At 33.0% G+C, this 13,103-nt stretch overlaps 1 protein-coding gene across 6 annotated transcripts in view; it reads left to right on the top strand.

Moving 5' to 3' along the window:
* LOC135124378 (sushi, von Willebrand factor type A, EGF and pentraxin domain-containing protein 1) overlaps positions 1-13,103 on the top strand; it is a 142,115-nt gene that overhangs the window by 124,462 nt on the left and 4,550 nt on the right. For 4 of the 6 annotated variants that reach the window (XM_064049410.1, XM_064049407.1, XM_064049406.1 and 1 more), the window contains exons 9-13: positions 7,195-7,396; positions 7,460-7,629; positions 8,029-8,233; positions 8,283-8,863; positions 8,911-9,460. In XM_064049410.1, coding sequence (XP_063905480.1) covers positions 7,195-7,396; positions 7,460-7,629; positions 8,029-8,233; positions 8,283-8,863; positions 8,911-9,460 — 1,708 coding nt within the window. The remainder of the gene's footprint in view (positions 1-7,194; positions 7,397-7,459; positions 7,630-8,028; positions 8,234-8,282; positions 8,864-8,910; positions 9,461-13,103) is intronic. The other 2 variants (XM_064049408.1, XM_064049409.1) reach the window with 2 other exon arrangements.

Raw genomic sequence — 13,103 nt, 5'->3', positions numbered from 1 at the left:
TTTACATGAATAACCGAAAGTTACATTTAAGGATAAGGACATTGCTTGAGTCAATAATGACTTATTAATCAAAATGCTAACTACCTTCCAGTAGTTTACGATATTTGCATAATTATTATTATTTAATTATCTGAAACTAGTTCAAATTCAATACCCGTAAATGTCATAACTAGAGAGCGGATTTATAAGCACAAAAAAATTAAGAATAAGCGCTTAAATAAGCACAACATTTTCAATAAAAATGTTTTATTTTACGCAAAAAAGCATTAAAAACATAATCATAATACAAATCAAAGAACACTTCTTAGAACTTTGGATAAAATATTATTACAATAATCCTAGGCTTTATATTTTACACACGTATTTCAGTTTTCTTTAAAACAATTTATGATTGTAATATGTTCCAAGTTGTCCACTGTAAAATTTTTTCGCCGATCATTTAAAATGTGTTTAAAATTGGAGAATGTGCGTTCAACATCCACACTCGTTGTTGGTGCAAATTTGAATTTTGCAACTAATGTTGAATCTAACTCCAAATTTTCCACCTTCTGGCCTTGTAAAACACGAGCAACGTCGGAAAGAACACCGAAACCTGCATTTTTATTTAACACTTCGTCAAGTTTTTGAGATACTCTAGTATCAATATCACCCCTTATTGCGTTTGCTTGTTGTTTAAATTCTTTCACTAAGTTTATGACATCTACCAACAACATGTTGGGTTTTTTTAACTTTTCTATTACGTCACATACGAATTGATAATTGCTTCTTAGAAAAGCTAGATCTTGTCGCAAATCTTTGTTTTTCATAATATTTATGCAATCTTTAATCGATTGAGAAGAATCTTCGCTAAACTCCGTAACTACTTCCTCAAATTCTTTGATATATTTGTCATAATAAAATGTGGCCTGTAACCATGTTCCCCACCTCGTTATAATCGGTTCTGGGGGCAATGGTATGTTTGGAAATTTTTCCTTAAAATGTTGCACTCTTAGTGGGACTTTAACAAAAATCTTTTACCATTTGCCACTAATTTATTAACAGTAGGAAACTGCAAACGTATTCCTTCAGCCACTCTGTTTAAACCGTGGGCAATGCAAGTAGAGTGAATTAAATTGGGGTACAATATTTTTACATTATTCCCTGCTTTCAACATATAACGAGCTGCATCCGAGATCAATAAGATTTTATTCGCCGGTACGGCATTTGGCTAAAATAGTGACGTAAGACTGTCATTTACAAATCTGGTAATCGTATTGCCATTTGTTTTATCTAACATTTTCAAACTTACTACATACCCTCGACTAGGGAAATTTTCATTTAAGATTCCAACAATTAAACTTGCCACGTATCTTCCACAACTATCGGTTGTTTCATCGACAGCGAACCATAAATAATTATCTCCAATGCGATGTTTAATTTCGTTGTAAACTTGCTGAAACACTGGGCCTACATAATTTTTTCGGAGAGTACTTTCAACCGGAATATGTCGATTGCAGTGTTTTTCAAGGAATTCTTGAAGAGGGCCTTTCTCCAATTTTTTTAAAGGCATATTGGACTGGATCATCATTTTACATAAATCGAAATTAAACTGAAACTGCTCATCTTTTGTGGAAGTAGATGCAACAGATTCATGTATGGTCTGCTGTTTAATTTTAGAAACTTCAAACATTTTCTTCCTTTCTACATGAAGAGTCGTTCTGACATGTTGCGTTCACGTTATATTTTTTATCACTTTGATTCTAAAACAACGTACATATACAGGATTAACAAAGGAAAATAGATAAAAAAAATTAGTGGGCTTACGGTTTTCACACAAGCTCTGCAAAATATTTTGTTGTTTTCTAATTTTAATTCTGGAAAATCCCTTATCCACTCATCCGGCGTCGATTTTATTTTCGGCAATCTTTTAAAATATTAGTAATATTACCAAAAAGAACGCAACATGTAACAAGGGAGAACCACGTATAACACTGTACTACGACAGATGCGATAGACTGATGGTTGTGAAATAAACGGTTCATTTACTTAAAAGTTTCCATTATAAACATTTTAAGATAGGTAGTTGGGTACAATAATCCTTTTTTCTAGAAAATCTTCAACGGTCTTGCCGCAAAATGCCGAAAAAGAACATCTGGTTAAAAGCTTTAATTCAGTATCAACGGAAGTAAGGATTTAAAGTCATAAAATCTATGGAGTATTTTTCCAATCCTATAATAAAATTTTATTACCCAAACGACCGGAACCTATTCACAGAAAGGGTCTTGAGTAAGTGTACTTCAATGGTCAAGTCCAGGTAAAATGCATACGATACGATACGGCTAACTAACAAGTATTTGTCATCCCGACAAGGCCGGCATTTGAACAAAATATGCATTAAAACTCATATTCGTCGAAAAAAGCATTAAATAAGCATATAAGTTTTAATATGCATAAAATTGAAAAAAAAGCAAATAAGCATAAAAAAAATGTGTCAAATGACTTCCAATTGTATCATAGTTACAGATATAAAAAAGTTTTGAAGTGCTTACATTTTTCACAAAAAGCATTAAACCTAGAAATCCGCTCTCTAATAATAATTAATTTAACAGAATCGTGTTTCAATAATTCTCAGTTTTTATTTTTTTAATCAAAATTCTTATAATAACGGAAAACAAAGTTATAATATTCAATTTGATACTAGATCGTGAATAGACGAAGAAAAAATTTTATTATTCACACATTTTACGTTCTTTTATTGGATGGTTGGCAAATTTTTGTGTGTTTATATCAACTTCCATCCTCACTCTTTTATTTAACTGCCACTTAGGTCATATTTTTTACGTATTGTTTAGTTTTTTTAGGTTGTATTTTACCTTTTTTAAGTAATTTTTTGTTACTTTTTTCATTCGCTTTTCTTGTTAATGTGTTTAAACAAATTCTTTTACTGAATGGTTTGAAGTAGCAGTAGTTTCTACTTTTTGTGGAAAATTTTAATTGTGGAAATTCACAAACTGACTCGTTCGTCACTCCTAGGGGTTTATCCTCGTTGTTTGCTTTTACGTCTGTCCTGGTTTTTAATTGAGGTTTTATGATATTAATAAAACACAATTAACTTTAAATTACTACTGAGGAAATAAAGAACAAATACATTTTTGTAATTGAATTGCATTTGATATTATTGTGCATGCGTATTTTTGAGTCACCCTTGCAAAATTTTGTAGGACTTATATTTTATAAAATAACATATTCCTGTATTTGTTATTTATGAATCCGCCTTGAGATTTTCTCCGAGCCATCCAAATTTTCACAAAATAATCGAAATTATGTAGCAACCTTTTGTACTAAAATAAATGGAGTTCATACAAAATTATACGTTAACTTAGCGCGTCAAACGTTCATTTTCGGACTTGTAACGCAAAAATCGCGCACGTTCGAATGTAACATGCGAGTTTTTTTGTTTCTTACACTGTCACCGCTATTATGTATACTTTTTATTTATCAAATCTCAAGATCCGTACACCTTAGTGTTTTATTATTAGTATTACACTGCACGTGTTGGAATTGACATAATGTCCTTGCTGAAACAACCATATTGTTTGGAACATTTTCGAATGGAAAATTCACTAGGAATATAAACATAGTCTTGCCCTTTATAAATGCATTCATATTTTTGGAGCAACTCTTAATCCGTTTCCTATCATAGGTGCACAAGAATTTGCCATTTTAAACGTGTTTAAGATATCTTGTTCTGGAAAGATGACTACGTATATTAAGGAAAAATAAAAGCGAAAAATTCAGCCCTACCCATACCTGCCCTGATCCTAAATAGTACTGAAGTTTTAATCCATATTTCCTACAAAAATTTACCATTTTGAACGTATTTTAAGTTTCTAAGAATAAAAAAATCATTTCAATTGAGATGGGGTGGGTTGGCGGGCTCAATATTTTGGCACGATTCTCAAAATCATGTTTTTAATTTCTTGTAAAGAAATAAATATTTTGCACTTAAGCTTCGCCCTCTTGGTTCACGGCGAATAAAAAAATCATCACAATAGAGACAGGGCGGGTGGGCGGGCCTACATTTTGTCTTTTTGTTTTAATATGTGTAGACTTCTTTTCACAACATAAAACTTAAAACATGTTTAAAATGGTAAATTTGTGCAAGGAAATATCGATTTTGCAATTAGGGTCCGCCCCATAATTAGGAAATCTATATTTCCTTGCTAAAATGTTACCATTTTATCATTTTAACCATGTTCTAAGTTCCTGTTGTGACAAGATGGCTATGTATATTAAGAGAAACAGGCAAAATATAAGCCCCGCCCACCCGCCCTATCTCAATTCGGATGATTTTTTTATTCAACGTAAACCGAGGGGCGGAGCTGAATTGCAAAATCCGTATTTTTCTACGAGAAATTACCACGTGAAATATGTTCTTAAGTAAAACTGGTATACAAAAAAACTAAATGTGTTAAGTAAAAAAGAGAAGTCCCACCCATCTGTCTCTATATCAATCGTCATGAATTTTTCATTCGTAGTTAGCAAAGTGTATTTTCTTAACATAGTGCATTCGAATCATAGGCAATGTCCTGTATGGGTGATTAAAGTAACATATATTAATGAATTTACAAGAATCTCAAAAATATATATACCGGGCGAATTAACTCTTCAGTACGTTAAGTACGGGGATTTCGGGAGTCCTAAAAATATAAAAAAATTCTTGATGATATATATATGAAGACCTCAGTTTACTTTCTGATTTCTTAGTAACGATGGTGACTGAAATCCACTTTTTATTTTTTTTAGGACAATAACCATAACAAAAAAAATTAGTAAGACATTTATAACTTAGGGGCTAGTACCTGGTAAGATAAGACTGACTTTGGCAAATGAGGTACCCTCTAAGAAAAGAGAGGACGGGTCGGTGGGGCTAGTACCTGTGAAGACTGATTTTAGCAAATGACATATTCTCTATGAAAATAAAAGGCGGGCGGGTGGGGCTAGTACCTGCTAAGATAAGACTGATTTTAGCAAACGACGTATCCTCTAAGAAATTTAATTAAATTATTAAAAAAAAGACACTAGAGGCTCCAAAGCACTTTCAAAGTCTTTGCAAACAGGAATACCTAGAACCTCAAGATTGTTTTAAATTTTTCAAAAAACAAACGGGGTCTCAAAATTAACTCAAACACAGGTAGCAGAAGTCGGATCAGAATTTTCCAAAAATACAACACCAAAGTCCCCCAAAATTGTTTTAAATAGTTAAAAAAAAATCTTCATGGGTTTCCAAAATAATATACCATGAGTCTCCCGAATAATATAAAAAAAAGAAAAAGAGTGCGTCGACCCAGGGACGCACGGATGGAGTTTTAATTCTGCGTTGTCAGTTTATATAAATTAAACACGTATCCGCGGTGAAGTCATTAATTTTCTTTTAAAAAATAATAAAAACCAAAAATATGTTGCATTTGTATTTTTTGACAAAATGATGATTGGGTTAATTAAAGTGTATTGTCAATTGTTGTTTATTATAAAATATACATTTTTTATTTATTCATCATATAGAAATATCTAATTATTATTATAATATTGTATAAAAATATAGCGCGGTGTTACATGCCTGTGTTCAGACTCAGTTCAGACCGGTGTCGGAGTCGGTGTCGGTGTTGGTGTCGAAATCGACATCCTCTTCCGGCGCGCGCCGTATGCGTGTTCTATAAAACGAAAAGAAAGGAGTTAAAACTCCAAAAAAACTGCGGCACTCAAGACGTTTTCAATTTTGTAAAAAATAAAACACTAAAAACTCAACAGATTTGTTCACAATCAAAACACCAGTTTCCTTTAAATTTATCCGAAAATAAAACACCAGGAGATTTAAAATTAACTGCAAACATTTTAAAGATATAGTTTTGAAAACTTTTTACCTGCATACTGGATTTTTGCTGATTTGTACCTTCGCTTTATATCAGGCAAAAATCGAATTTTATCAAATTATTACAGAAACAACACGACCATATTTTTGTACATTCTAGCTGAAATGGTATTTAAACATGGTCATGGGCGAGAGAAATATTAACTAAAAATTATGTGCTGTTTAGTTGTTAAACGTAGCAAAAGCACGAATTTTAAAATCATTGTAACTCCAGCAAAAAGTGGGAAGGATTTTTTTACTGTTTTTCCCAGACTCACCAGTTAATTGTCAAGAGCGTAGCGGAGAGTTAATCGGCCATTTTCCATACACCCGGTATAGTGTCATTAAAAAAATTTGGATGCCTTAGCCAAGGAGGCCATTTAGTTTCTTAGACTATTACTGGTATTATCTATATTTACTTTAATGTATACAAAAACAAAACAACCTTCAACTTTTTTTTTCAGTGTTAACGTTACCGAATTTCAGAAAAATTCGGTCTGTTTTTTTTATTTAATAATGTTCAAGACGACGTAAGCGTTATGGCCAACTAGAGCATAAATTTAAAAAATCAACCAATATAATATGTTTAAATACTTGTAAAAATAGAAAAATCTTGTTGTCATAGAAAAAATATTGAAAGGAGGCACAGTTAATGGGAAAGAACGAGAGGAGAAAGATATGAAAAACGTATCAAAGATAAAATGATCAATTATAATAAGAACATTTTTTGTCTGCTAGAAAAATATTAAATTCCAAAAGTTAGACAGCTTGAATCCCCTCGTTAATAAAACTATAAATTTCTTCCTTCGAGCAGTAGGCTACAACTGAACAGAGCCGTATCCGTTCTACAATGTATTCTAAATATTAGATGTATACAAATTTTAAAGAATTTCTGTTTTTCCACTTTTTGTAAAATTAATTGTCGTCGTTCACAAACTTAGCCACTTAAGAATTAGAAGAGTAGTAGTAGTCTGACAAACGATTTTTTCTGAGTACAATAACTAACTGAGCTAAATGACACTAACAGGGACATAATAAATTTTCCTTTTTCCGAATTACATTACTCAAGCATGGTATGTTCTACATAAATGTGCAGCGTAGCTGCGGGGGCATATCGTCGTATATAGGGTCCATTTTTTCGAAATACACCATAGACGTCAATTTTTTTAACGAAACAAAACTTTATTGTAACTAGAAAAGTTAAACAAAAGAAAATTACAAGTAAAAATGTAACTGAAGTAATGCATTACTTGTAATTCATGGTTTACTATCCTTTTCACGACGCTGTTCTGTTGTTATTACAGCACCTTGCGTAGTACCACATGTTAGTCAAGGACAAGTCATTCTATTGTCAAGAAATGATACAGCGATGACATCCACTGTAGTACAACACGGAGAAGAACTTGAAGTACACTGCGAACAACAGTACGAATTCCTAGCAAGCATGTCACCAGTTTCTTGTAACAATGGTACATGGACTCAGATTCCGAAGTGTGAACCTGCAAGGTACCTATCTAATTAATATTGATATTTAGTAAAATAAGAAAATAACGAGTACACATTTTAAAGATGCAAGCATCTACCAAGACCACCTAAAAATGGAATGGTAATTGCCCCGAAAATGGACCACAGCATGAAGGCAAGGTTCAAGTGCAAAGACGGATTCCAGATTAAAGGTCATCCGTTGGTAGAGTGCTCTTTTGGCAACTGGACTGGAGAAATACCTAAATGTGAGGAAGGTACTCGGTCGTTTTGCTCTTTTATTTAGAGTAACCATCATCCACCAAGCTTGTTTGATTGTTGTAGATCACGCTATAAAACTGACTACAAAAGAATTTGTTTAGCAACAAAATGGTGTTTAGCTTTTGACACGTGTGTGAAAAGGGTTAAACTAGTTTGACTAACTTTGCTACCCTTTTATTAATGCTGAAAAAGTCTTGATGTTTCAAGTTGTATTTCGATTTTTTTTTAAACTGTCGTCGAAGCAAAAACATTTCACCCTATCTGCTGATTATGCCCTCGCGTGCGCTATCAGCACAAAATGCATGCATCAATAACTTTCCTGCCATTAACTTTTATACATTTCCAATAACCACCGTGTAACCCGTGGTTGATAAAAACATAAATTTACTTTCCAGTTTATTGCCCATATCCAGGCTCAGTTTCCAACGGTAAAATTCTATTAGTCGGCAATATGGGTCTCTACGACTACCGCCCCTACGTTCGAAAAGTCACCAACAACAAACAAATCATGTACGATTGTGACAAAGGCTACGTGTTAGCGGAAGGTCCGCCTGGTGCGACTTGCGTCGGAGGCAATTGGAGCCCCTCTCAACTACCCAAGTAATACAAATAGCCCCACTCGCTAACCGCTAAACGAGACAATTTTTAGATGTCTTCTGGGACAGCATCCGAGGCTGCGATGGAACAGACGGAGACGATCAATAGTAATGGAGAAGTATAAACGAGCTTTCATTCGACATCATAAGCTGATTTACGGAAAGAGGGAGAAAAGATACGTCCATAATTATATTAACACGCATTTGAAAGAGGACCAAAGTGTTGTGAGGGAGCTTAACCGCCAACAAGCTTTGAGACGGTTCAAGCGCGGACTCAAAGGTGGCAGCAGCAGTCGGGCTTTCGGAACTTCGCACAAAAGCTCCAATTCGCAGCTGAGTTTGCGAAGAGGTAACAAAAATAGGTTCAATTATGAAGAGGAAGACACGAAACACGAAGAAATGGCCATTAAAAAGACCAAACATAAGGTTAGAGGACCTTGCGAGCCGCTGTCCAGCGAACCTTACGTTAACATTGAAATAGTGAAACACGGAAGGGACGCTAACGTGACTTTCAGTTCAGGGACTGTAGTAAAAATGGCTTGTGGAAAAGGGTATGGGTTGAATATGGCAGAAAATCGGACTGCGAAGTGTGTCAGAGGACGATGGAGGCCTATGAAACCCGTCTGTTCGATCTGTAAGTTTAATTAAGTTGAGTTACGAGTTACTAGTGGGTTTTTTCAGTACCATGCTTCGTTCCTCCAACGGAAAACGGGATCTTCAAGCTCTCAAAGGCAGATTTGTTGTCTGTCAACACCACGATAGATCCTGATGAACCCCTCAATGAAACCATGGAAATTGATAATGGGCAAGTGGTGGAGTTTAGTTGTGTGGAAGGTTACAATATACAGGGTCCACGAAACCTGAGGTGTTGGCATGGTGAATGGACCGTTACTAGTCTTCCAGAGTGCGCAGCTTCCCCCTGTCAGTTACCATCGATTTCAAATGGGCAGTACCTGATGGGCTACAGAGCTGGTCTAACTATCGCTAATGGTTCTAGTGTGACTTTCCAGTGTGATACTGACTACAGTCAATCTACTGCGCAGCCCATTCAATGCATTTTGGGTGAACTATTTCCTAAAGTTCCTTCGTGTAAGCTGGATGCTGGAGTCGATTTAAGCGCTAAGGCTATAGATTCGCCCCATTTTATTGGTGGTGCCGATATTATCAAAGGTGGTGATATCACTGTCATACAGTATGGGTCTCCGTCGAAAGCTTGTGGTCCTCCAGCCAAGTAAGTTTCTGTTGTTGAATGTGAAATTTGAACTATTCTAATTTATTACCGGACAGAGTACAAAAATGAAACATCAAATGCCGTTAAACTTTCCAAGCGCACAACAGTCGATTATAAATAGATATTTTATTTAAATTCAACGTGGCGTAACATTAAATGGCAAAAATATGACCTAGTTCCATCTAAAATAAATCGATAATGCAAATTACTAGCCACATACCGAACAGATGTGTCTAAAATTTAGTTTAATGTAATGTTGATGTTTAATTTAAATAGAACGAAATCGCATCTAATATACATTTATTTCTGAATAAAACATCAAAAATGTTGTGAGTTTAATTACTACTAATCAGCTTGATTTAAATTGATGAAGTTGGTTCCTAAATTTTCAGTGCGGCTTTTATAGCCTTCGATTTCTCTCTTTAACAATTGACCATCAGAAGATAGCAGAGATTTAACTTCTTTTTCTTCTTTTTTTTACGAACTTAATGAAATTAATCTTAGTCTTGCAGAAGCACTCTTCCTTTCCATTGAAGCATTGCTCTTCTCTTTATCTTCGTTTTGGTGTCTTTCAACGTCTATATTGATTACCAATAACCGTTCATCATTTATTCTTTCTTATATTTGACTATTTTTCAAAAATTTCCTACCTTCTTCTTCTTCTTCTTCTCTTGAATTATATTCAAAATCTTCATCGTTTATAGCTGCAAACAGATTTTTTTGACCGATTAGAACTATTTTCCATCCTAGAATTCCCATATTTTTCATATAGGTATTCTAGAAAAATGGTAGGAATTTTTCGAAGAAATGAAGTCAAAAATAAGCCCTGGAAGTCGAAATCATTAAATATATCTTTGGCTAATTTTTGAAAGTTGTCGAAAACAGGTCGAAAATTTCGTAGACGGGGAGGGAGTGTTGAAAATTTGAGCTTTGGAAAAATATACTAACAACAAAAAATTCTTAGATATAGATTTAAACGTATTTGCTTTGCAATTAAAATTTTTTAAAAATACTAAAAGTTGCCATTTTTCTGGACTATTCTGAAAAAATGGTAGGAATTTTCGAAGGATATTTTTCATTTTGTTCATTTCTACTTTCAACTTTTCTTTATCTTCTGTCATTATTATGTTTTGTTTTGTAATCTAAAGTCGACGGCCATAGAGATTCCAGATACAAAAAAATTCTTGAACAAGATTCAAAATGTTCGTCATTTATAACTGCAAACAGAAATTTCTTAAATTCTTCTAATGCTTTTTCTGTTTCTCCGGGGGAATTTTCAAAAAACTGATTGAATAATCTCCTGATAATTGTTTTTTCAACTGAAGATTTAGCTAACAAGGTCCGGGAGACAGATTAGAAATATTTTTCATCCTAGAATTCCAATATTTTTCATTTGGGTAAAAATGGTAGGAATTTTTCTAAGCAACGAAGTCCAAAATAACTTCTGGTAGTCGACATTTATAAAAGAAATCTTAGGGTAATTTTTCAAATTTGTCGAAAATAGGTCGAAAATCTCGTAAGTGATCAGAGAGTGTTGAAAATCTGAGCTTTTGGAAAAATTACCCAAAAATCAACAATAAAATCTGATATAGATTTCGACATGTTCATTTGAAAAATATAATGTTTTTATGGTTCCAGAACAAGATTTTCGAAATATTCGATATGAAATCAAAATGTTTTAAAAATTTGAAAAATTGGTATATTTCGAAATGGCGATTCTGGTTAAATGGTAGCAATTTTTCGAAGAAATCAAGCCAAAAATAACTTCTGGTGGTCGAAATTTATAAAAGAAATCGTTATCTAATTTTTGAAATTTGTCTAAAATAGGCCGAAAATTTTGTAAGTGGGAAGGAAGTGTTGAAAAATTGATCTTTTGGAAAAATTGACTAAAAATCAACAAAAAATTCTTAGATATAGACTTCGACGTGTTCATTTGAAAAATATGTTGCTCTTATGGTTTCGGAGCAAAAATTCGAAATATTAGGTATGAAATCCAAATGTTTTAAAAATTCTAAAAATTGCTATATTTCAAAAGGGCACTTTTGGATAAATGGTAGCAATTTTTGCAGGAATGAGGCCAAAAATAACTTCTGGAATTCGAAATCTACAAAAAAGTTGCTTGAGATAATTTTCGATACTGGTCGAAAACTGGTTGAAAATTTTGGAAAGGTAAAAGTATTGAAAAATAGAGGTTTTGAAAATGTTATCTAAAATCAAAAAATATTGTGGGATATACATCTCGACCTGCTCATTTGAAAAATATAGTGTGTTTGTAGACCCGGATCACGTTTCTCAAAATGTTCGGTTTGTAATCCAAATTTTTTAAAAATTCGAAAAATTGAAATATTTTTTTTGGACTGTTCTGGAAAAATAGTAGGGATTTTTGAAGAATGTTCTTCATTTTGTTCATTTCTTCTTTCAACTTTTCCTTATCTTCTGTCATTATTATGTTTTGGAATCTAGAGTCGATGGTTATAGAGATTCCAGAATTTAAAAAAAATTCTACCTTTTCTTCTTGAACAAGATTCAAAATGTTCGTCATTTATAGCTGCAAACAGAAATTTCTTAAATTCTTGTAATGCTTTTTCTGTTTCTTCGGGAGAATTTTCAAAAAAACTGATTGAATAATCTCCTGACATTTTTTTTAACTGAAAATTCAGCTGATAAGGTCCGGGAGACGGATTAGAACTATTTTCCATCCTAGAATTCCCATATTTTTCATATGGGTATTCTAGAAAAATGAAGAAATGAAGTCAAAAATAATTTCTCATGGTGGAAATCGATAAAAACATCTTTAGGTAATTTTCGAAAGTTGTTGAAAATTTTGTAAGTGGGGAAGAAGTGTTGAAAATTTGATCTTTTGGAAAAATTGACTAAAAATCAACAACAAATTCTTAGATATAGACTTCGACGTGTTCATTTGAAAAATATAGTGCTCTTATGGTTTCGGAGCAAAATTTTAGAAATCTTAGGTATGAAATCCAAATATTTTAAAAATTCCAAAAATTGCTATATTTCAAAAGGGCACTTCCGGACAAATGTTAGCAATTTTTGCAGAAATGAAGCCAAAAATAACTTTTGGAAGTCGAAATCTACAAATAAAGTTGCTTGAGATAATTTTCGAAAGTGGTCGAAAACTGGTTGAAAATTTTGGAAAGGTAAAATTATTGAAAAATTGAGCTTTTGGAAATGTTAACTAAAAATCAGAAAACATTGTGGGATATACGAGTACATCTCGACGTGCTCATTTGAAAAATATAGTGTGTTTGTAGACCCGGATCATGTTTTTCAAAATATTCGGTTTGTAATTCAAATTTTTTAAAAATTCTAAAAATTGCCATTTTTTTTGGACTATTCTGAAAAAATTGTAGGAATTTTCGAAGAATGTTCTTTATTTTGTTGATTTCTCCTTCCAACTTTTCCTTATCTTCTGTCATTATTATGTTTTGTAATCTAAAGTCGACGGCCATAGAGATTCCAGATACTAAAAAAAATCTACCTTCTCTTCTTGTATAAGATTCAAAATTTTTGTCATTTATAACTGCAAACAGAAATTTCTTAAATTCTTCTAATGCTTTTTCTGTTTCTCCGGGGGACTTTTCAAAAAACTGATTGAATAATCTCCTGACAATTGTTTTTTCAA

This window comes from Zophobas morio, unplaced genomic scaffold (assembly GCF_036711695.1).
Source record: "Zophobas morio isolate AGI-343-1 ecotype UQ-CSIRO unplaced genomic scaffold, CSIRO_AGI_Zmor_V1 ptg000007l, whole genome shotgun sequence".
NCBI classification, from domain to species: Eukaryota; Metazoa; Arthropoda; class Insecta; order Coleoptera; family Tenebrionidae; genus Zophobas; species Zophobas morio.
Note: the sequence above shows the minus strand (reverse complement) of the source record. Positions and strands in the feature narration are given on the sequence as shown.